General features: G+C 40.8%; 1 protein-coding gene across 1 annotated transcript in view; it reads right to left on the bottom strand.

Moving 5' to 3' along the window:
- The window catches only part of MCCC2 (methylcrotonoyl-CoA carboxylase 2), a 73,412-nt gene that overhangs the window by 32,476 nt on the left and 14,862 nt on the right, over positions 1-26,074 (bottom strand). Inside the window, exons 4-6 of the mRNA XM_030322606.2 lie at positions 24,676-24,777; positions 16,572-16,699; positions 14,774-14,886 (exon numbers count right to left, since the gene is read on the bottom strand). Coding sequence (XP_030178466.1) covers positions 14,774-14,886; positions 16,572-16,699; positions 24,676-24,777 — 343 coding nt within the window. The remainder of the gene's footprint in view (positions 1-14,773; positions 14,887-16,571; positions 16,700-24,675; positions 24,778-26,074) is intronic.

Below are 26,074 nucleotides of genomic sequence, written 5' to 3'. Positions count from 1 at the left end.
ACAGTTCCATAAACGTTGCAGTACCAGGAGATATTACTAGCTGGTCCCTATAGTTCTTTTTAAAAATGGTCCTCCAGGGGCACCTGGGTGGCTCAGTCTAGGTTAAGCCTCCGACTTCAGCTCAGGTCACGATCTCACGGTCCGTGAGTTCGAGCCCCGCGTCGGGCTCTGGGCTGATGGCTCAGAGCCTGGAGCCTGCTTCTGATTTTGTGTCTCCCTCTCTCTCTGCCCCTCCCCCGTTCATGCTCTCTCTCTGTCTCAAAAATAAATAAACGTTAAAAAAAAAAAAAATGGTCCTCCGAAAGTTTGGAATAGTTTCTTAACTACTTCTATCAAAGCATTTTGAAGGGCTTAGATCACATTTTTTACAAAATTTATGGACAGTCTCCCTGTGAGAGAGAAGACTGGCCATTTAGACCATTAGCCTGATCGACTTAATTGAGAGGAGAAACTCCACAAGCCACCCAAAGATTAGCAAAACTGTGTTGAAACTAATAATAAGTCTTCTCAACAACTACCACTTACCTCACTGGAATACTGAAATAATTCTCCAAGTGAGTGTTAATATTTTGTGTAACAATGAATATGGTACGTTCTAACATTTATTTATTTTTTTTTTTGGGGACAGAGAGAGAGAGACAGAGCATGAACGGGGGAGGGGCAGAGAGAGGGAGACACAGAATCGGAAACAGGCTCCAGGCTCCGAGCCATCAGCCCAGAGCCCGACGCGGGGCTCGAACTCACGGACCGCGAGATCGTGACCTGGCTGAAGTCGGACGCTTAACCGACTGCGCCACCCAGGCGCCCCGAATATGGTACGTTCTAAATATAAAACTAATGTTAGCATCAAAGTTGAAAATCTTGCTCAAAAGAAAGTCAATTGTGTAGAACCTGGGTGATGTGTACCTGAGTATTCGCAATATTATTTTCTCTACTTTTATGCGTATTTAAAATTTTCAATAATAAAGCTTTAAAAACAACTCTTACTTACAGATTAATAAGACACAAAGAATAATAAATATGGGTTTGGCTGACTATGTCTAAGTAGGCATAAATAATATCAGAGAAAATTTTTAAAAGTATGTAATGGCTATTTTCTTAAATTACCACATGAAAGCAGTTTTTGCTACTAATTCCAATATCCATTCTATCAGTTTTCTTACAGTCATACAAATACCCACTTTGAAATGAAAATGCTACACTAGTATCAATCCAAAGATGCAAGACAGCACGAGTTAACATTTTTCCATCTAAATGGCAGTCACAAAAAGTATTTTTCCCTATTTCATGTATGTTATTAAAAATGGCTGCAAAGGGGCGCCTGGGTGGCTCAGTCGGTTAAGCGGCCGACTTCGGCTCAGGTCATGATCTCGCGGTCCGTGAGCTCGAGCCCCGCGTCAGGCTCTGTGCTGACCGCTCAGAGCCTGGAGCCTGTTTCGGATTCTGTGTCTCCCTCTCTCTGACCCTCCCCCGTTCATGCTCTCTCTCTGTCTCAAAAATAAATAAACGTTAAAAAAAATATTAAAAAAAAAAAAAAATGGCTGCAAAATTGCACTGCCAACATATTACAAGTATTTATCACGCACTGTGTTTGCTTATCAATCAGAAATTTATTTTCCAAGTATATATGGCTAGAAAAGTTCTTGAACAAGGAAAGAAGCACCGGAAACATTCACTGTGACAGTGTTCATGAAAACGAAGATAGCAAATAACCAACACATCCATCAACACAGCATTTTGAACCAATACACCAACTGTTAATAAGTTCTTTAAAAATCTGAGGGAAAAAAACAAATGATCTTAACACTTCATAAATCCATATGGAGGGTACATGAGTGTTCCATTCTGTTACTGTAATATTCTCTGTTCTTTCTGCATTTTTGAAATATTTTATGGGCTTTTTTTTAAGGTTCTATCAGGAGTAAAGGACACAATTTCACCTTATCAGCCTGTTCTCTGTACACGAACAGCAGATACAGTTCAAACTATTTCAGTACCAAAAAAATAAAAGTCAGGGAAGTAGAGAAGAGTCACAGTGAAGTAAAAATCTAAAAAGGGACAAATTTCAAAGCCCTGAAGAACTAAACAGGCATAGCAGGGTTCCATAAAAACAAACTGAAAGCAAAAGAAAGCAATAGCAACTGTCAGCAAATATTCAGAGACCAATGATGGGAGGCAGGGTGGCTGGTAAACAAGGAAAGAAGAATCTGTTTGTCAAAAGGTAGTAAGATAAAAGTGAGGGAAATGAAGCTGAATGCCATCATGCCATCTCAGGGGGAGAAAAGACCTACCAGTTTGGTAGAAAAGTTTCACAAGTGAATCGCTAACAAATTATTAGTGCATCTATGCTAGGGAATTCTGCCATATTCCTAAGGGCACTTCAGATGCGGTTTTTTCCAAAGCATTTCCAAAGCCAAGGAAACCAACAATCCACTTCTCTTGCACGAACTGATAATGGCCTCCACCGATCCCTGACTCTTGGTATCCACGTCCTATAAAATCTGGTAACATGCTTCTAATACATAGATTATAGCAAGTGTCACTCCTGTGATCAAGTTATGAGAGACTCTGTCTTCCACCTTGCTGGCTCCCTCTCTTGCCCACCTGCCTGTTCACCCTAATGCATCTAGCTGACATGTGGTAACTTACTCTATACGGATGCCCACTTGGGAAGGAACCTAGACATGCTTCTGGCCAACAACTTACAAGAAAATGAGTGAGACCTGCAGAGAACTGAATCATGCCAACAACCACGTGAGCAAGCCGGGGCAGACCCTTACTAATGGAGACTAAAGAGGACTGCAGCCACATGAGACCCAGAGCTAGGGGATCCGGCTCAGCTGTGCTCAGAGTTGTGCCCCAGAGCAACTGTGAGGTAAAAAATGGTGCTTTCAACTACCAAGTTTTGGGGTACTCTGTTCTGCAGCAATGGATAACTATCACAGAGATCAAAAAGCATCTAAAGTAACTACAACTGAAGCACATCTGAAGCCTTGGGATGGTCTTTGCTTAGAAGTACTTTGCTGTTGGTGCACCTGGGTGGCTCAGTCGGTTGAGTGTCTGACTTGAGCTCAGGTCATGATCTCACAGTTCATGAGTTCGAGCCCCACATAGGACTCTATGCTGACAGGTCAGAACCTGGAGCCTGCTTCAGACCCTGTGTCTCCCTCTCTCTCTGCCCCCCCCCCCACTTGTGCTCTGTCTCTGCCTCTCAAACATGAATAAACTTCAGCTCAGGTCATGAGTTCGAGCCCCCCATCAGGCTCTGGGCTGACCAGTCAGAGCCTGGAGTCTGCTTCAGATTCTGTCTCCCTCTCTCTCTGCCCCTCCCCCACCCACATTCTGTCTCTGCCTCTCAAACATGAATAAACATCAAAAACAAAACAAAAAAACCAAAATACTTAAAAAAAAAAAGTTATTTGTTGTTGCTGCCCTTCAGTAAACCATTCCCCTATTGCAGAAATGGGAGACAGTCCATAAACAGAATGCTGTACCATCCCAGAGAGTAATGAAAAACCAAAAGACATGGGTAAACATTGAAACCATTTTGCTAAATGAAAGAATCCATTTATTATATGATCCCTCTCAAATGAAATGAATAATAGGCAAATCATAGAGTCAGATGAGTGCTTGCGAGGGGCTGGAGAGACTGGATTGAAATAAGCAGTGACTGTTAATGGATATGGCATTTCCTCCTGGAGTGATGAAAATGTACTAGAATTGCCTCAACTCGGGGAATATCCTAAAAACCACTGAACTGTACATATTAAATGGGTGAACTGTATGGTATGTGAATTAGATCTTAATAAAGCTATTATAAAGTTTTTAAAAAAAGAGCTGGAATTATTAAGTATATAAGAATCAAAATTCTCAAATTTTATCAATAAGAAACAGGCTAGGGGTGCCTGGGTAGGTCAGTCGGTTAAGTGTCCCACTCTTGGTTTCAGCTCAGGTCATGATCTCATGGTTTGTGGGTTGGAGCCCCATGTTGGGCTCAGTGCCAACAGTGTGGAGCCTTCTTGTGATTTTCTCTCTCTCTCTCCCTCTCTGCTCCTCCCCTGCTCACATGCTCTCTTTCTCTCTCAAAATAAATAAATGTAAAAAAAAAAAAAAAAAAAGAAAAAGAAACAGGCCACGCTAGTCACAAGTATCTCATAGACATTAAACTTAGCATCTCTAAAGCAAATTCTGATAAAAGAAAAATTAAATAAAAGAACCTAGATTAGAGAAGTCACCACCGTCGCAGAATCTCCTCTTCTCATCATTTAATTCTAAACCATTCGCTTACTTGCAGAACAGGGTGAATGTCCATCAAAAAGAGCCCTGCCACTGCGTCTGCTCCTTCTTCTCACAAAGCACAGGAACCCCAGGGCCAAACAGCTCTAACGGCTTTCCCTGTCCCAAAGCATTTGTCTGTGGTACAACAACGATCTCACGCTGCCCATGCTGGACAAATGATGTAGACCCCAAGGAAGAAAATTCTGCTGTTTTCTCTATTAAGAGGACATTAAAAGGGCATAAGTAAGATGTGTGAACATAACGTATACTGAGCACACTCAGGGTATAGGCTTGTGTTGGGGGCACAACACATGCACCAAATCAGGGGAGACATTAGAGTGACTCTCATGTGCATCAGAACACAGAACAACTCCCAAGAACTCCACTGAGAGGCTACAGTCCACCCAGTCACCCATGAGGTGGGCTTCCTGCAATGTGGACAAGCCAAGAGGTCTCTCCCACAGGGTGAGGAGGTCCATGGTGACTGAAGACTTAAATCAAGACCAAGAAAGCAGCAAGAAGGCTAAGAAGGATATGTAACTGACTATAACATTGCCTGCCATCACTACCAGAGAAGGCACAAGCAGAAATTTTGAGTAACAGGAAATGAGATGCAGGGCGCCTGGGTGGCTTAGTCAGTTGAGTACCTGACTCTTGATCTCAGCCCAGGTCTTGATCTCAGGATTGTGAGTTCAAGCCTCATGTTGGGCTCTGTGCTGGGCATAAAGCCTACTTAAAAAATAAAAAATAGGGCGCTGGGTGGCTCAGCTGGTCAAGCATCCAACTCTTGATTTTGGCTCAGGTCACGGTTCATGAATTCAAGCCCCACAATGGAGTCAGCGCTGGTGGCAAGAGCCTGCTTGGGCTTCTCTCTCTCTCCCTCTTTCTCTGCCCCTCCCCCACTTGTGTTCTGTCTCTCTCTCTCTCTCTCTCCTCCCCTCTCTCAAAATAAACTTAAAAAAGTAGAAATAAAATAAATAAAATAAAAAATTAAAAACTCTTTTAAAAAAGGAAATGAGATTCTACAAAACAGAAGTAAGAGTCTGCAAAAACTTCAGACAAAATTTCATTACCCTCCAGGTCTTGCCTAAACAAAGAGAGACTGGTTCTCATTGCACCAAAACCAAATTACATATTGTAGGTCAGCAGGCTGCCCTACAGAAAGGGTCTCTGAGAGAGAGTCAAGAGGTTTTATACCTAATTCTGAAAAGCTGTGTGAACTCTAGATCTCTATCCTTCCACTGAGAAATTGCAGAAGACTATCCAGTTCAAAGGTACACGGTGATAAATGTAATATAACTTACAGGGGGAAACGTTTCAGTTGCTTGATGGAAAAGCCATTAAAAGTATAATATGTTTTAAAATCTCTCTTCTTTTTCAATTTCAAGTTAATGTGGAAAGCAAATGCTGCCTATATCACATTGTTTTCTTCCTCTACCTACAGAGCCTCCATTTAAAAAATAAAAGTCACATGATACTCTATATGGAAATACCCAAAAGATTCCACCAAAAAACTGCTAGAACTGATTCATAAATTCAGCAAAGTTGCAGAATATAAAATCAATGCACAGAAATCGGTTGCATTCCTGTACACCAACAATGAAGCAACAGAAAAATAAATCAAGCAATCGATCCCATTTACAGTTGCACCAAAAACCATAAAATACCTAGGAATAAATCTAACCAAAGAGGTGAAAAATCTATACACTGAAAACTATAGAAAGCTTATGAAAGAAATTGAAGAAGACACAAGAAAATGGAAAAGATTCCATTCTCCTGGATAGGAAGAACAAATATTGTTAAAATGTCAATACAACCCAAAGCAATCTACATATTCAATGCAATCCCTATCAAAATAACACCAGGATTCTTCACAGAGCTAGAACAAATAACCCTAAAATTTGTATGGAACCAGAAAAGACCCCAAATAGCTAAAACAATCTTGAAAAAGAAAACCAAAGCAGGAGGCATCACAATCCCAGACTTCAAGCTATACTACAAAGCTGTAATCATCAAGACAGTATGGTACTGTCACAAGAACAGACACTCAAATCAATGGAATAGAACAGAGAACCCAGAAATGGACCCACAAACATATGGGCAACTAATCTTTGACAAAGCAGGAAAGACTATCCGATGGAATAAAGACAGTCTCTTCAGCAAGTGGTGCGGGGAAAACTGGACAGTGACATGCAGAAGAATGGACCTGGGCCACTTTCTTACACCATACACAAAAATAAACTCAAAATGGATGAAAAACCTCAATGTAAGACAGGAAGTCAAAAAATCCTTGAGGAGAAAGCAGACAAAAACCTCTTTGATCTTGGCCACAGCAACTTCTTACTCAATACGTCTCTGGAGGCAACAGAAACAAAAGCAAAAATGAACTATTGGGACCTCATCAAAATAAAAAGCTTCTGCACAGTGAAGGAAACAATCAGCAAAACTAAAAGGCAACTGATAGAATGAAAGAAGATATTTGCAAATCATATATCAGATAACAGGTTAGTATCCAAAATCTACAAAGAACTTATCAAACTCAACACCCAAAAAGCAAATAATCCAGTGAAGAAATGGGCAAAAGACATGAATAGACACTTCTCCAAGGAAGACATCCAGATGGCCAACCGACACATGAAGAAATGCTCAACATCACTCATCATCAGGGAAATACAAATCGAAACCACAATGAGATAGCACCTTACACCTGTCAGAATGGCTAGCATTAACAATTCAGGCAACAACAGATGTTGGCGAGGGTGCAGAGAAAGAGGATCTCTTTTGCACTGCTGGTGGGAATGCAAACTGGTGCAGCCACTCTGGAAAACAGTATGGAGGTTCCTCAAAAAACTAAAAATAGAACTACCCTACGATCCAGCAATTGCACTACTAGGTATTTATCCAGGGATACAGGTGTGCTGTTTCGAAGGGACACATGCACCCCCATGTTTATAGCAGCACTATCAACAATCGCCAAAGTATGGAAAGAGCCCAAATGTCCATTGATGGATGAATGGATAAAGAAGATATGATATATATACACCTACATATACACAATGGAGTATTACACGGCAATCAAAAAGAATGAAATCTTTAAAATTAAAAAAGATACAACAAAAACAACAACAAAAAAGAATGAAATCTTGCCATTTGCAACTACGTGGATGGAATTGGACGGTATCATGCTAAGTGAAATTAGTCAGAGAAAGACAAATATCATATGACTTCACTCATATGAGGACTTTAAGAGATAAAACAGATGAGCATAAAGGAAGGGAAACAAAAATAATATAAAAACAGGGAGGGGGACAAAACACAAGAGACTCTTAAATATGGAGCACAAACAGACGGTTCCTGGGGGGTTATGGGAGGGGGGATGGGCTAAATGGGTAAGGGGCATTAAGGAATCTTCTCCTGAAATCATTGTTGCACTATATGCTAACTAATTTGGATGTAAATTAAAAAAAAGAAAAAAATTTTAAAAAGTCACAAAATTCACATATCAGTTCATTAGCTCTCCAAAATTTAAATCACAATCAATTATACTGACCGATCATACCACTGATTCTAGAGTACTCATGCTTATCTGTGCTAAATAGATAGGATAAAATGTGCACAGAAAACATAAAGTCCACCTTATCCAGAATATCCTGTTTCTTCCTTTTTATCAGCCTCAAAGCAATCAGTGATTTTGTTCCCTAGGCCCTATTTGACAACATGGACAAGCTGAAATGCATTTTTGAAATAATGGGCAGCCCTTGGGGCACCTGGGTGGCTCAGTGGGTTATGAATCTAACTTTGGCTCAGGTCATGATCTCAAGATTTGTGGATTCAAGTCCCACATCAGGCTCTGCACTGACAGTTCACAGCCTAGAGGCTGCTTCAGGTTCTGTGTCTCCCTCTCTCATGCCCCTACCCCACTCACGCTCTCTTTTTCTCTCTCAAAAATAAACATGAAAAAATAAAAATAAAAAAAATAAAATAATGGGCAGCTCTTTCTGCCCATGGGTCTTATCCGTGTGCTTTAATAAAACCGCTTTTCGGGTACCTGGGTGGTTCAGTTGGTTAAGCGTCCAACTATGGCTTAGGTCATGATCTCATAATTCATGGGTTCGAGCCTCACATTGGGCTCTGTGCTGACAGCTCGGAGCCTGGAGCCTGCTTCAGATTCTGTGTCTCCTCTCTCTCTGCCCCTCCCCCGCTCATGCTCTGTCTCTCTCTGTCTCTCAAAAATCAATAAACGTTAAAAAAAATTTTTTTAATAAATAAATATTTAAAAAATAATAAAACCAACTTTTCTGAACGGGAAAAAAAAATGATATACGGTGCCTGTCTTAACTAAGTCCCTCAAAACAATTACCATGATCTAAAGCAAAGAAAATAAATTTCAAAAATAATGAGCTAAGTCAAGAGGGTGGAAGTGGGGACAGGGAAGGAGGGAAGGAAGCAGGGATTCCTGAAATAATTTTAAGTACATCTCCAAAAGAACAAACAGGCAGACACACGAAGGAAAAACAGGAGCTGCACCTCCACATGGCTAGATGAATAACGACTATTTCAGAAGAAATATACTGTTAGTCACAGTGGAAACGTTTTGTTCCTGGTGCACTAAAGGATTACAGTCAAATAGGATGATGCAGCAGGGCAAAGATCCAGCTAGACCAGACCACCACTAAGTTTTAAATTATTTTAAATTATTATTATTTTTTTTGACAGAGAGACACGTGAGCAGGGGACAGAGGCAGAGGGAGAGAGAATGTTAAGCAGGCTGTATGCTTACCATGGAGCCCAAGGCAGGGCTTGATCCCACGTTCATGACCTGAGCCAATATCAAGAGTAGGACGCTCAACCCACGAAGCCACCCAGGCACCCCGTCCACTAATTTTAAAAATTAATGCTAATGTGAGACCTAAGAAAACAAAGATCCCACCTCTGAAGAGAATTCTATGCCTCACACTTCAAAAGCCAGCAATGTGGAGCCACAATACAGAAAATAACAGAAGCAATGTTTCCAAGATCATCAAGACATCAGGCATGGGTTTAGAGAAAGCCCAGGTGAGGTATCCTCAGGACACGAGACTCCAAGTAAGACCACCAGACACCTGTATGCCAAGTCTTTAAACTTCAAAAACAAAAAAACAAGTTCTAAAATACACCAGAAAGGAGGGAAAGATGACAAGAGAATACAGATGTAGGTAGGTGTCTTATGTAACTGCCTTTTCTCCTTGAGAGCAAAAACAAAAATTTTAAACCTTCCAGGTTGGTAAAAATCTGTCCACATTTTTACCACTGCAAAGATACAGGAAATAACACAGATATGATTGTCAAGAGACATGTATCTCAGAAATAAGTGGATAAGTGGACCTATAATGGGCAAGGTTAATAACATTAAATAAAAACCAACATTGGGGAGGAAAGAAGGAACTGAACAAATAAAGATGCTAGAGTTCCCTATCAAAATGCACATGTAACATAACTGGAGTTAAACAAGTGATTGCTTCATGTAATAAAGTATATGGATAAAAATTTTAAAAAAATAAAGTATAAGAACTTGTTTTTATCCATCCAAGCCAAGGCTTCAGTAAATAATAAAACATACATTAAAATGTAAGATATACTCAGTACATCAGATATCACTTGAATAGTCATAAAGAGTTTCACTCTTCTTTTTTTTTTTTTAACGTTTATTTATTTTTTAGACAGATAGAGGCAGAGCACAAGCAGGGGAGGGACAGGGACAGAGGGAGACACAGAATCCGAAGATGGCACCAGGCTCTGAGCTGTCAGCACAGAGCACAATGCAGGGCTCAAACTCATGAGCCATGAGATCATGACCTTAGCTGACTTCGGGACGCTTAACCACTGAGCCACTCAGGCACCCCAAGAGTTTCACTTTTTAAATAAATACTGACTAAGTACCTTCTCAGGGAAATGTGTGAAGATATAAAGATTTATCTGATGGTGTCTCTTATCTCAAGAGGCTTAGAGTCTAGTGAGGGAAATTAGGATATATCTAGATAAAAGGAATAAACGTCATTATTAAGGTATAGCTCAAAGAGAAGCCTTCCTGCAAGAGATGGCATCTGAGATGCATTTGGAAAATGGACTGGAGACTTAGACTGCAAGGAATGGGGAAGAGAGGGCCCAGCATGGACCTGAGCAGTCATGAAAGGCCATGGTACATATGAAGACTAGTGAGTGGTTCAGACTGACAGTGGGCAGTAAGGCCAGAACATAAGATCGGAACTAGACCACAAGGGGTCTTACGTACCAGGCTAATAAGTCTGAAGTCTGTTTTATATAAATTATGGTTTTGAGCCAGGAACCAGATAAAGAGTAATGCTACAGTAACATGTAAGTGGACAGAAAAGGAAAGACTAGGTAGTCAGGAACACAAGACAGGTGAAGCTAGTGCCACACTCTAAGTAGTAATGTAGGCCCGAACTACCCATGGTGATGGCAGTAGGAATGGAGCTGAGAGGGCCAATCCAAAGGTAAAAATCGACAGGTCTTTGTCAAAGGTTTATTATGTATTGATTATCTGTCCAGCACCAGAGGAGCTCCTGGGGATACAAAGATGAGAAATATATAGACAGACAGATTTATATATCTATATATAGATACACACACACACACACACACACACACACACACACACACACACACACACATTTTTTTTTTTTTTTTTTTACCAAAATGATCAGGTAGGGGCAGGTAGGGGAAAAAGCAGGCAAGAGTCAAGGATGACACCAAGGTTTCAATCCTAGGGAAAAGCTCAAGAAGGAAGTACCATCAAGAGCAAACAGGGACAAGGGTGAAAGAACCATCAGTAGAGAAGTGAATGTGCTCAATGTCTAGTTGGAGACCCTAAGTACCAAAGGGAAATCCACAAAGACAGCAGAACCTCCCAAGGTGCCGAGAGAGGTCAGGAAATATCATGGATATGAAAGGGATGTCATGAGAGTTTATGAAACCATTAAGGACAGGTTCCTGGGTGGAGAGGATTAAACGGAGAGCCTGGGGGAATACGGAAAGCCAGTGGCACAAAGCCTAAGGAAGATTTCAGGAAAGGGAACAAAAGAGGTCATGTGGAGTAAGAATCTGGTCTCTAGGGGCGCCTGGGTGGCTCAGTCAGTTGAGGGTCCGACTTCAGCTCAGGTCATGATCTCACGGTCTGTGAGTACGAGCCCTGCGTCTGGCTCTGTGCTGACAGCTCAGAGCCTGGAGCCTGTTTCGGATTCTGTGTCTCCCTCTCTCTCTGCCCCTCCCCCGTTCATGCTCTCTCTCTGACTCAAAAATAAATAAACATTAAAAAAAAAAAATTAAAAAAAAAAAAAAAGAATCTCGTCTCTAGGAGGCTAGTAGGACCTCCAAGGGCAGTAGGTTTTATAGAGTGAGCAGTCAGGAACAAAGGTCCTAGGTCAGTTTTTAAGGAGTCTGCTGATCCAGGGAAGGAGGGAAGTTTCAGGGAACAGAAGAAGCTAGCAAAGGTCCTTTTCTTTTGTCACGGCTTTTGGTGCCTTTTCTTTTTCCTTTAAAAACAGAGGAAGTTGGGGCATATGGGGTGGCTCAGTCAGTTAAGCATCGGACCCTTGATTTCAGCTCAGGTGGTGATCTCACAGTTGGTGGGTTCAATCCCCTCTGCACTGACAGTGCAGAGCCTGGTTGGGATTCTCTGTCTCCCTCTCTCTCTGCCCCTCCCCACTTACAATCTCAATCTCTCTCTCTCTCTCTCTCAAAAGAAATAAATAAAACAAAAAAATGCAGAAGAAGTCAACACAGTTATTGACTGTGAGAAAAAAAAAGTGGATGAGAAAATATTAGAGTAAGAGAGACAAGAGGAATAAATGATGAGGCACAAAGGAGAGGTTGGCATTAGGATTATAAATGAAAAGCTTAGCCCTGGAGAGGAAGAGGGACAACTGTTTCTAGGATAAAAGAAGGCAAAGTCACAATGTTTTTAGTACAAGAGTGCTCACACACAGCCTGACTTCTTCAGTTAAGTATGAAGCAACAGCTACAGTGCAGACATCGGGTTTAGGGCTCATTTACTGGGGAAAAGATCAGAATAGGCACTATGGAAACTAGTACACAAGAGAAATTGGAAATTTTCCTCAAATTCCAAGAGGTTTCTAAGAATAGAGGTAAATCTTTACCCTGAACTTCCTACTGGAGTAAAACAGAGAAAAGAAATGCTAAGAGAGGTGGCTCAAAGAAATACTGATGTTAGCATTTTTAAGAAACTAAAATAGGAAAAAGGAAAGCATTCAAATGCCCTTTAGACACTTCAGATTTTTTAATCATAGGCAGGTACTACTTACTCAAAAATATATGGACACTTTTAATTTTAAAAAGACAATTTTTTAAGGTTTATTTATTTATTTTGAGACAGAGAGCGAGCAGGGAAGGGGCAGAGACAGAGGGGAGACAGAAAATCCCAAGTAGGCTCCACAATGTCAAAATGGAGCCCGAAGCAGGGTTCAAACTCACAAACCATGAGATCACGACCTAAGCTGAAATCAAGAGCTTAAGCGCCTGAGCCACCCAGGCACCCCTAAAAAGACCTGTTTTTTAAAGCACTTCAAGCTTTAGGTTCCACAGGAGAAGAGATCATACCTGGTTTTATTCACCAACAGAGCCTGGTTACAGTAGGTCCACCATAAATATTTGTTACATGTTGATTATTTACAAGCTACACGAACGGAAAGACAGGGCAAAGAATAAGCATGCCAGCTGACACGTCTATAGTGGGTTGACTGATGCCCCCACCTCCTCCAAATATGTCCACACCTGAATCTCTAGAACCTTTGATTATGACCTTATTTGGAAAAAGTCTTTGCAGACATAATTAAGGTAAGGAACTTGAGATGAGATCATTGTGGATGACATGGGTGGGCCCTAAATCCAATGACAAGTGTCCTTATAAGAGAGAGAAAACACAGACACACAGGGGAGAAGGCAAACAAGCCAGAGATCAGAGTCATACAGTCACAAGCCCAAGAAACACCTGGAGCCACTAGAAGCTGGCAGAGGCAAGGGACAGGATCTTCTAAGAGAGCCCAGTGAAGTTGCCCCCTTCATTTCAGACCTCTAGCCTCTAGAACTTGAGAGAACAAATTTTTGTTATTTTTCAGCCACCCAGTATGTGGTAATTTGTTATGGCAGCCCTAGGAAACTAATGTAAGATTAAGGTTGGTACAACTATACAAGTTATAATATCAGATTAGATGGGCCAATGTCCCCTACAAAACAAAACGCCATGGTAAGAATTACATATTATGTAATGCAAGGACCCTCTGTGCACAAGTGAGCAAAGCTAAAGTTTCTATTTAGATATATAAAGCACAAAGTCACTGCATAACATAAAATATATAATAAGTGCCAACAATGCACTGTATCAATAGAAAATAAAGATGAGATACCATAACTGTGAGAAAAGGCTAATTCATTAGAATATTACTAAAAACACTACAAACTTAAGAAATCCAGGAACAAAACATAAACAAAGCACAAGCATCGGTGTTATGAAGTATTTCAGATTAGGGATTACAGAATAATAAATACTTTAACCTAATATCCAGTCTTAACAAATCTTGACATTTGGCCAAATTTACTTCAGATTTGTGTTAAGGAAATAAAATATTTCAGAAATAGTTGAAACCTCCTGCCTGCCCCCCTTTCTCCTCCCTCCCGCCTCAAAGGTATCCATTGTCCTAAAGCTCCGTGTATGATTCCCATGTACATTTTAAGACAAAGTAATAGATTTTTTTGATGGTTTTAACATTTACATACAAAGCAAATGACTATGCATTTATTCTATTATTTTTACAGACTATTTATGTTGATGCGTGCAACTCTAGTTCAACTCTAGTTCATTCATTTTAACAGCTACAAATGGTATTATTCATCTCCCAATAATGGTCATCTAGGTCGTTTGTTAACTTTTGCTAGGACAATGCTACAACAATCTTTTTTGCTCATGTCTCCTCATTCAGACACCAGAATGTCTCAAAGTGTAGTCCTAAAAAAGCAACTACTGGGGCATCTGGGTGGCTCAGTCGGTTAAGCCTTGAACTTCAGCTCCAGTCATGATCTCACAGTTTGTGGGTTTGAGCCCCGCATCAGGCTCTGTGCTAGCAGCTCAGAGCCTAGAGCCTGCTTCGGATTCTGTGTCTCCCTCCCTCTCTCTCTGTCCCTCCCCTGCTCATGCTCTGTCTCTCAAAAATAAAAAAATGTAAAAAAATTTAAAAATTAAAAAAAACCAATTACACAGTGTCCTTTCTTTTGACAAACTCTTTTCCTTTAGTGAACAGCCTTTATTAAAACATAAAAGCATGCCCATAATTAAGAGAATAATCTGACCTTAAGGCACTTTCTGTGGGGGGAAAAAAAATCTACATTCTGTGTTAAATTCTGTTTTAAATCCTCTCAGGCTATCTAGCTGGCAAAGGCATTTGGAGCAAAAAAACAATACCTTTCATTAATGAGAAGTTACCTGTGCAATATTTTGAGAAGACATAATTGCCTGATTATAGAATATACGGCCAAAGTGATCTCGATCTGGAAATATTTCTGCTTGCCAAGGTAAGTTTGCGCCTCCTGAATCAACTGAAGACAAGGGAAATAACAGAAATAAGTACGTCTGAATGAACGAAACATGCTGTACACAGGAAGACGTGTACCACTGACAGCAACAGTTCTTCATCACATTCACACAAAACTTGCCCTATCACCGTTCTAAACTATTCAACAGCATCTTTCTCCAGTCCCCCAACGCAGCCAAAAAATTCACTGTTTTCATCAAATCCATTAGGCTCTCCTCCCTGTGCAAAATTCCACTTGAAATATTTAGGACATTCCCTCCTTTGAGGACCAGCTAAAGCCCCAGAAACACCGCAAATTTTTAACCAGTTCAGCTAAAAAAAAAAAAAAAAGTATCTTTCTTTGTTTTAAACCAATGCAAAGCCACATGCAGAATTCATGTGACAGTTTGTCACATAGTGTCTCTGGGACTGTTTATACTGCAGGGCTGAGTGGGGGATAAGAAGGTCAGCTGAATTTGGAAGAGAGCTTGGTTACTTCATATCTGTGTGATTACCGGCATGTCCTAGCCATTCTATGCTTCCTGTTCCTCACCTGTGAAATCAAAGTAACAACGGTAGCTCTCCCAGGAAGCTATTCCTGGGGTGACATGAAATAATGTATATAAAGCACTTACTTAGTTCAGCACAGAGTGAATGCAAATAGCAATGCTGTGAAAAGTTAGCTAGTCCTATGCCCACCACTCTTGCCTACAATCATCATGTCTTTTGTTGTTATTTAGTACATGACATCCTGTCTCTGGTGCATTTAAGCTTGCCCAAGATGGGGACAACATAATACTCTTTACTCCATTACCTACAGTGTTTGGCACAGCACCTGTAAACAGTAGGGCCTCATTTGCTGTTTTCTGTATGTGCAAAACAAAGTTCACACTGAGAGTCACCCAGGTAAATGCACTTTTGCAGGGAAAAAAATCTCTAAGTCAGTACCTGTTCAAACACTTGCAAAAGTGAACAATATATATATGCTGGTATTTCACCAAACTAAACCATTATCCAGGCAGTGCCAATTTTAAACTGCCCTGCTTTTATGTTCCTTTTGAAATACCCTTAGATTTAAGTGTATTTTGATTTCAAATATAAATTTACTTTCATTAAAAATTAAATTTCTTAAATTGCATTTGCTGAAAATTATATACATACTCAAGCATTTAAATTAGTACCTAGCACTCAAGAGATCCATAAATATTAACTATTATTTTCTCACAGTTTGAACTCATTAAGGTTAAGACAAAAAGAAAATATACAGAAGAAAAAAAATCTACACCTATGTAGAGAAAAAACTGGCATACATGAAAATACTGTCACAGGTTATTCCTCAGTGATGTTGTTATGGGTAGTTCTTGTTCACATTTTCTTCCTGAGTTTTCAGCAAAGAGCATGCATTTCTTTTGTAATTATGGAAGAAACCAACAGTTTTTAAAAGTACCCAATGATGGGGGGGTGTGGGTGACTTCGTCAGTTAAGCCCGCCTTCGGCTCAGGTCATGATCTCCTGGCTTGGGGTTCAAGCCCCACATGGGACTCTGCTGTCAGTACAGAGACCGCTTCAAATCCTCTGTCCCACTCTCTCTCTGTCCCTCCCCCACACTCTGTCAAAAAAAAAAAAAATGATGACATCATATATAACCTTGTAAACACTCTTGCATTTTACCACCTAAAAATAATTCATTTTACGACTCTTGTGACTTGCCCAAGTAGATGCAGGGGAGCCTGTTTTGCATTGCAATTTCTTGTGCCCGCAAATGCTTCTTCACAGTCACAGGATAGTAGGTCCCTCCTTTGATGGTGGCATCATTGGCAACAATTATACATTCTACTCTGAAAGACAGAAATTTCATCACAAAGAGAATAAGAGAGACTTCTTCAAAGTTAAAAGGCCAAGTACATTCCATTGTAAGACACTCCAATGTAACCTTCAACTTCTAGTACATATCACCAATGACAGTCATTAGCAGATGATCTCATGATATGAAAGCAAGCTTTAATCAAAGTCCACATACTCATTTATATCATCACTTTTAACAAGTTTACAAACTCATACTTGACTTTGAAAGAGTCATCGGTCCTCTATTAGCAGTGAAAAACTAACAACCTCAGCCACATTTCATAATGGTTCTTTCAATGAAATGATCCTAGCAAAACAATAATAAAATATACACACACAAAAAATCCAAATCTCAAGGGTGAGAAATCTCTCATAATAAACCACCAAGTTTCCTTTTAGGATGGTAATTTGCAAAAATGAAAACTGATCCATCAAGAGAATTTATTTTTCTTATTTTCAAAAGTTCTTAAATATTACTACCACATGCTTTTCAAAAAACTAAAACAAGTTTAAAACACAATATCTATCTTGCTTAAAGTAACAATAGATGCAAACTATCAAATGTCATATTGAGAGCACCTGGGTGGCTCAGTTAGCTGAGTGTCTGACTTTTGATTTCTGCTCAGGTCATGATCTCAGAGTTCGTGAATTGGAGCCCCACACCAGGCTCTGCACTGACAGTGTGAAGCCTGCTTGGGAGTCTCTCTCTCCCTCCCTCTCTCAAAATAAAATTTAAAAACCACACTTGAAAAAAGTAAAAAATAAGATAAAATAGTGTATTGAAAACATATTAAAGTGCATCATCGGTGGTGCCCTTTCTCACCAGAACCACTTAGCCGAGTGCCACGCCCATAAGGAGGACACGAAGAGCAGAGTGGTGAGTGCAGACCACCTGTAAGGGAAACTGCTCAACCCTACCGGGAAACCGGAAGGAAACCTGAGTGAACAACAGTGGGTTCTTTAAAAAAAAATGTAATCTTGGGGCACCTGGGTGGCTCGGTCGGTTGAGTGTCCGACTTCGGCTCAGGTCTTGATCTCACAGTTCGTGAGTTCGAGCCCTGTGTCGGGCTCTGTGCTGACAGCTCAGAGCCTGGAGGCTGCTTCGGGTTCTGTGTCTCCCTCTCTCTCTGCCCCTCCCCCATTCATGCTCTGTCTCTCTCTGTCTCAAAAATAAATAAACATTTAAAGAAATTAAAAAATAAAAATAAAAAATGTAATCTTGTTTATATTTCTGATTTTTTTTTAAAGATTTTATTTTTAAGTAATCTCTACACCCAACATGGGCTTGAACTTACAACCCCAAATACAAGAGCTGTACACTCCACCAATTGAGCCAGCCAGGCACTCCTATTTATGATATGTTTTAAAACCTCACTTTATATTCTCTAGAATTCTAAAAAGTGAGTCACTGAATCCCTGTTGAAAATAAAGTAGAGAACAGCAACTGAACAGCGGCCTCAGGTAGCAACGGACTGCTCACATTAGGGTACGTGGTCAGCAGTGCTCCCCACAAGATAAAAGGGTTCCTCTCCTTAGAGCATCTATTTTATTGATATAAAGCTTCTTTCCACATTACAGTTAGCATTTTAGAGTGGACTGCCAATTTTTCATGACTTTAGTAAACAAATTAGATTTCAAAGGAAATTTATGCTCTGGCAGGTGGCTGAGGCTATCATCTCACACCTCCAGGGTGCACTGTTCTGCCCCACCCTGGGGGTGGTGCCCTACAAAAGCTTAAGAAGCTGTGATTCAGGAAAGGGGCCAGACTATGGAGTCAGACAAGCTATGGTGAAATGTTGGCTCTGCCACTTGCTGAACATGTGACCCTGAACAAGAGACAGAGCCACTCTCACTTGTTTATTGAAAGGTCACATGGGCACCTGGGTGGCTAAGTCACGTTGAGCATCCAACTCTGGATTTCGGCTCAGGTCATGATCTCAGCAACATGGAACCGAGCCCCACGTCATGCTCTGCACTGAACATGGAGCCTGCTTGGGATTCTCTCCCTCCCTCTGTCCCCCACCAGCTCACGTGTGTATGCTGTGCATGCTCTTTCTCTTTCACAAACCAACAAAAAAGGTCACAGACATGTTACGGAATAAAAAATAAAATTAGTCCACAAAAAGACTGCATTGTACATCTACTGGTTTTGTATACCCACCATCTATTATTTTGGCAACAGAACTAAACTTTCTTTCAGACATTGCCTCTTACCTAATCCATGTGGTTCAAGTGAGACTGGCCCCCAAAGCCTATCTTCAAAGGTATAGAAAAGAACCAGCTCCTTCTACCCCAAGTCCACAGTGTGGCTCAGCAAGGGGCGTGGGCCCCCATTTACTTTTACTCCTGAGTGACCTCAAGAAAGCTGATTTTCATATACCTCAGTTTTCTCACTTGTACGTGATAAAAAAAATTTTAAATAGGGATAACAGTAGTATCTATTTTATAAGGATAATACTCATACTTATTTCAGTGATTTAACATTCATTTAATACTTGGGGCACCTGGGTGGCTTTAAGTGTCTGACTTTGGCTCAGGTCATGATCTCACAGTTAGTGAGTTCAAGCCCCGAATTGGGCGCTGTGCTGACAGCTCAGAGCCTGGAGCCTGCTTCAGATTCTGTGTCTCCCTCTCTCTCTGACCCTCTCCTGCTCGTGCTCTCTTTCTCACTCAAGAATAAACATTAAAAAAATTTTTTTAGGGGCGCCTGGGTGGCTCAGTCGGTTGAGTGTCCGACTTCGGCTCAGGTCATGATCTCACGGTCCGTGAGTTTGAGCCCCGCGTCGGGCTCTGTGCTGACAGCTCAGAGCCTGGAGCCTGTTTCAGATTCTGTGTCTCCCTCTCTCTCTGCCCCTCCCCTGTTCATACTCTGTCTCTGTCTCAAAAATAAATAAACGTTAAAAAAAATTTTTTTTAAATAAAAAAATATTCATTTAATACTTAAAATATTCCCTGGCACATAGTGGACACTGGATAAATGTTAGCTATTGTTATTCTGGATTATCTAATTTAAGGAATTTAAGTGGGATTCTAAGAAGAGAGCTGGGTGACTGGACCCCTAACTCGAACCACAAGACAATAAGATAAACATTAAGTTCAAAAAAGTTTTCTTAAATAAATATCAGAAAAAAGGATCATTTGAACTTGAACATAAAACATAAGTACTTAAAAAAAAAGGGGGGGAGTGCGTGGACCCCAAGCCTAACCCCTTTGGGGCTCTCCTACCTCAGCTACTGACCTTACAGAACAGAAACTGGGATGTGTCTGGCTAGCCCTGCCTCTGGGTTTAGAAAGCTTGCCTGGGAATAAAACCAAAACACACCTGTGACCTGATAACACTGTCTGAGCTCCGACATCCAGCTATGTTCACACTTATCAGCTAAGAGTCAATAAATTCTTTTTTTCTTAAACCAGTTTGGGCATCTAGCATCGGCCAGAGAAAGAGTGGTGACAATATATACAACCACACTATTTACGTAAGAAAGGTGCGTGTAAATCACAATGAACTGCTACTTTACACCTAGTAAATGAGTGAACCTTTTCAGTCATAATATCTAACACTGGCACAGCTCTAGGGAAAAGGTAAGTCTTTCCTTGGCCAGCATGGTAAGTCTAGGGAAAAGGTAAGTCTTTCCTTGGCCAGACTTCCATGGAGAGGAGTCTCGTGGGGCAAAATGCATACGCTCAGTATGAAACCCTGTTGTTGATGTGCACAGAGAACGACTTGAAAGTTGGTGTCTGGGAGGATACTTCTGATTACATGGTTTAAAATGTGCAGTGGAATTAAACCAAGCTGTCTTCTGCTCCCTGTCTTTACCTACTTGAAATCACTGTAGAGTAAGGGGGATTCCACACCAAGCCCCCAAATAAAGAAAACAAAAACAGAGCATCATACTGTAAGTGTGATACAACTTCATTATCTCATTCTGGAAATAACCACAAGAGATATAACTTGGCCTATAAAATAACCCCTGACATCCATTCATTTATTCAACAAATATTTTTTAAGTGTGTTCTATATGCCTTGTCCTTTTCTAGAAACTAAGGACATGGAGTGAACAAGAAGGGCAAAATTCCTGATGTCACAGAGCTCCCATTGTAGTGGAAAGGATCAGTTAGGGGAAGCAAAAACACACAACAAATCCGTTAGGTAATTTCTGATTATATGTGCTATGACACTGTAATAAAACAAGGTAATTCTACACACACCAATTCTTTCTGGGTTTCCAGTCCCAATGTGCGGGGGAGGGTTCACCCACATTCAACATCAAACAATTCTCGGACACTCTGCGGGGGTATTGCTGGTGTCTGAGAATTCAACTCAATTCTGACATGATCTGCTCGGAAACAGCATCATATTCCACAGGCTAAGGGTTACTCCTACAGGACTGCTCTCCACCCCCCACTTCAGATGGCAATCATAAGCTTAGGCTGTGACCTGTGCTTCGTGACCAACCAGCTACAGACTATAGGTTCCAACAACCTCCACCTTAGGTTCTTTTAACTTGCTAGAATGCTTAACACTTAAACACTTAAGTTCACCGTTTTATCAAAGACATGATAAAAGACACAAATTAACACTCAGTGAAGAGATGCACAGGGCAAGGTATGGGGAAAGGACGGGGAGCTTCCATGTCCTCTCTTAGGTGCACCACTCTGCCCTCATCTCCACATGCTCACTGACCAGGAAGCTCCCAGTCCTCTTGGGTTTTATGTAGGCTTTACTGCCTAGTCACGACTAATTCAGTGGCCATTAGCTGATTCGATCTCCAGCCCCTCTCCCTTCCCCAAAGGTGGGGATTGGGGGAATAAGTACGGCAGAGAAGTTCCAACCCTCTAATCACACAGTTGGCTCTCTGAACAACTAGGCCCTGCCCTGGGGTGGGGTCCAAAAGCCACCTTCACTGATAGAACAAAGTTCACCATGACCACTCTCAGTACTTCCAAGGGTTTGGGGAGCTATGAGCCAGGAACTGTGGACAAAGACCAAATATAAATGAGAAGCAAATTTTGGTCATCTGAATGCCTAAATACATCTATCTACAAATCACACTATTATAGTAATACAATATTTATTATTATTAGTTACTATAGAACATATAATAAAACAAGGTAAAATATATAATAAAACAAAGTAATTGAGATGGGGCTATGTTACGGTATAATGGTGAAGGAATGGTAAAAGTAACAGTAACAGCCCATACTGACGTGTCACTTATGATGTACGAGGTGCTCTTTCAAGGCTTTAGGTATGTGAGATATCCCACTTACAGATGAGGACACAGGTACAAAAAAGTTAAGCAACTGGCCCAATGTTACCAACCAACAAGTTAAAACCAGCATTTGAGTCTAGGCAGTCTGATTCTAGAATGCACGCTCCTAAGCACTGCTCCAGGGGAAATATGAATGGAGAGCAAAAGCCAGTCAAAGAATCAGGTGAAGAACACTTGATTCAGAGAAAACGGCTTGAGTATAGGCCACATATATATATGTACATATATATATATATATATGTACATATATATATATATATATATATATATATATATATATATGTTTAGCGTGTTCATGAAACAGCAAGAGCAGGATGGCCACAGTGATAGAGGTACAAAGGTAAGGTGAGGAAAGCAGGCAGGGACTGTTTCTTACAGGACCTAATAAGCCATGTAAAATATGTGAATTTGCCAGCTCAATTATTCATCAGCCAGTTACTATTTCAGGCAAGGAATCCTTGATTCTAAGCTGGTTTATAAATAAAATTCCATACAACAAGTCTCCTCATTAAATTTCTTGGGGTCTACTTCAGAAGGTATCACGGAGCCTAGATCAACAGACGCTGCACTACTCAAAAATATATAAGAAAGCAATAAAGGTATAAAAGTTTTTAATGACCGTATGAATGGATTTGGCTCTGAAAAGTTCCAGGCTGAAGCTACCAATGACCTTGCTGCAGGGAACAGAGCTTCTACTCTCATCTACACGAGTCTGTCTACTCTCAGGGGCAAAAGTACACTTGTATTATGCATCTCTTAAGGAATAGAGGTGTTTCTCTTCCCTTTCTTGTTTCTTTCTCTTGTTCCATGACAACCATCTACAGTAGATGGTATGATTATTCCATTTTATAATGAATCATATTATCTTGGGGCGCCTGGGTGGCTCAGTTGATTGAGTATCCGACTTCTGCTCAGGTCATAATCTCGCGGTTCATGAGTTCAAGCCCCGTGTCGGGCTCCGTGTTGACAGCTCGGAGCCTGGAGCCCGCTTCAGATTCTGTGTCTCGCTCTCTCTCTATCCCTTCCCCACTGACGTTCTCACTGTGTCTCAAAAATAAATAAACATTAAAAAAAATTTATAATGAATCTTATTTTCCAGATGTGAAAACTAAGGCACTGAGTGGTCAAGCAATTTGCTAAAGGTCAAACAGCTACAAAATGCTAAAGCCAGGATTCTAATGGAGGCTGACAACTCCTGAACCCATACAACTTTTAAGTGTAATTCAATTTCCTTCCAAGCTGAAAACTTGATAAAGTGAGAACAAGGCACAAAGAAAGAAAACGAAAATGAAAAATATAAAAGCACAAATAAGATATTAATATATGCACAGGAAAGGTGAAAGAGCATGCTCCAACCTGCTGTCATTATGACTGGAGACATAATTAACTATCCTGCTTAATTACGTATTTCATGATTATGAATTTAGTTTAACTCTGCATGAAGTTTATCCTTTTATGAAAGGTTTATTTTTAAGCATCCCCTAAGACTACAAAAAGAAAGTGTCTCCACACTGGGTAAATATTAAGCAGACCATAACTGGCAAAGAGTGCAAGAGTTGTGGGGGTACAGGAAGGTGAAGCAACAATGGTGAATGGCTATGGCCGTACCTCCCCGGAAGGCATGAATTAAGAAGGTGGGAGAACACACACACGATAAACCAGCATCGGAGTCAAATGCAACTGTATCAGGCTCAGAGTCCATCCACCTGAGGTCAAAGCTGGGCTTTGCCAGGGTCTTGATCTTGGGCCAGTTATGATCTTACCAAGCAGGCTTCTGTGCCTGCAGAACAGGGATGATGACAGTAATACCCATTCTCACATAGCTGTGGTGATCATTAGAACAACTGGGGCACGTGGGTGGCTCAGCCAGTTAAGTGTCCAACTCTTGATTTGGGCTCAGGTCATGATCTCACACTTATAGAGCAGAGATAGAGCCCCGCGCTGGGCTCCATGCTGGGTGTGGAGCCTGGTTAGGATTCTCCCTCTCCCTCTGCAACTTCCCCACACGCATGTGGGCTCTAGCTCTCCTCCTACCCCCAAAAATACATAAGTAAAATAAAACAACCAATCAGTGGGAAGTGTTTACTACAATGCCTGGCATGCTAACTTGAGATGGTAAATGTGAGACCATACATAAATATATGCAAGTAAATTTAAGTTCTAGCAATCTAGATTCCCCAAGTCTAGAGTGGTTCTCAAATATTAGCATTCCAGAATCTTGGAGGGCTTGTTAAAAAACAGATTGCCAGGCCCCACCCTCAAAATTTAATACTTCTTACGAAGACCTAGTAATCTACACTTCTGTCAAGTTCTCAGGTGATGCTGATGCTACCTGAAGAGCACAATTAGAGAATGACTTCTCTAAGACAGTGGTTTTCACCAGAGATGTCCAAGAGATCACCTACAGAGCCTTGGAAAACGATATGAGCAAAGCCCACGCCTGCAGATTCTGATTATGTAGGAAGATTTGGATTTGAGCCCCAGAATTTGTGCTGGTTTTTTTTTTTTTCCCCTTCAATCTTTGTCTCTAAATCTCCACAGATAAATCTAATACATGTCTGGGCAGGAAGCCTCAACCCTACATAATATAAATAGCACAAAACTTGCAAGTTCATATGCAAAGCAGTGAGAGCTGGAAGGCTGTGCCCGTCAATCTTTTCCTGGCCCACATTATGGAGTGTAAGTAGAACACTCACCCTGATACTCTCCCAATGCCTGTAATAATGCCACCGGCAGGCACCTCCTCATTAGCATATAACTGGTAACCTGCAAACTGGGAAAATTCCAGAAATGGAGACCTGCAGGGAAGAAAGGATATTGCCTGAATTGAAGTTATTTTTTAAAAATGCATATTTAAAGTTATACGTGGAAAAGATTAACAAGCCAATGTTTCAAGCATGCATGTTGAACATATATAAAATCCACAAAAAAGAAAAATATTTAAGCAAAATCTAGTGTGGGTAGTTCGAGGATTTACACAGTATAGCCATGAAATAGAACACTAAGTAGCTATTTTAAAGGATGTTGTACCAATGTGTTTATTAGTACAGGAAGAGAATAGCATGTAACACTTATATAAGCCCCTACCCTTTGCCCAGCTCTTTTTCAGGACCTTCAGAAACCTAACTCACTTGTACCTCAGAACTACTTCCTGAGGTGGATCCTATTATGATCCCCACTGACAGAGGAGGAAACTAAAAAAAAGAAATTGAATCACTTGTCTGAAGTCACACAACTAGGAAGTGGCAGAGCTGGGTTTTTGATAAGCAATCTAACCCCAGGGACCAGGCTCCACACCACTGTAGCTATTACTCCACCTTTCACTTACTTAAATGTTCAAGATCTAGTTAAGTAGGGGAAAAAAGGGTGTTATAAAACACCACATTTAGTATGATTCCATTTTTCTTATAAAAAAAAGTGTCTATTACACATACACCTAAGAACAGTCTAGAAGGATGCACACTTGGTGTTAACAGTGTTTTTGCCTCCAGGTTGGGAATATGGGTGTATGTCATAAAAAAATACTTTCAGGGGCGCCTGGGTGGCCCAGTCGGTTAAGCGTCCGACTCTTGGTTTCAGCTCAGGTCATGATCTCATGCTTCGTGAGTTGGAGCCCCACATTGGGCTCCATACTGACAGTGTGGAACCTGCCTGGGATTCTCTCCCTCTCTCACCACCCCTCCCCTGCTTGCTCTCTCTGTCTCTCAAAAATAAATAAGTAAATAAACTTTAAAGATTAAAAAAAAAAAAAAGGAGGACTGAGTTTTTCAGTCAGTCAGGTGTCTGACTTCTACTCAGGTCATAATCTCACAGTTCGTGGGTTTGAGCCCCACGTCAGGCTCTGCACTGACAGTGTGGAGCCCGCCTGGGATTCTCTCTCCCTCTCTGTCCCTCTCCCTCTGTGCTCCTCTTTCAAAATAAATACAAATAAAACTTAAAAAAAAAAAAAACTTTTGGAGTCCTCATTCCTTTCTCTCCACCTGCATTCCCTCCACTCCAATCCTTCAGGAAATCCCACTGGGTTAGCTCTTGACAGGCCTAGAACGTGACATTCTCATCACCTCCAGTACTACTATCCTAAGTTCAAGTCACATC

The sequence above is a fragment of the Lynx canadensis genome, chromosome A1 (assembly GCF_007474595.2).
Source record: "Lynx canadensis isolate LIC74 chromosome A1, mLynCan4.pri.v2, whole genome shotgun sequence".
Lineage (NCBI taxonomy): Eukaryota > Metazoa > Chordata > Mammalia > Carnivora > Felidae > Lynx > Lynx canadensis.
Note: the sequence above shows the minus strand (reverse complement) of the source record. Positions and strands in the feature narration are given on the sequence as shown.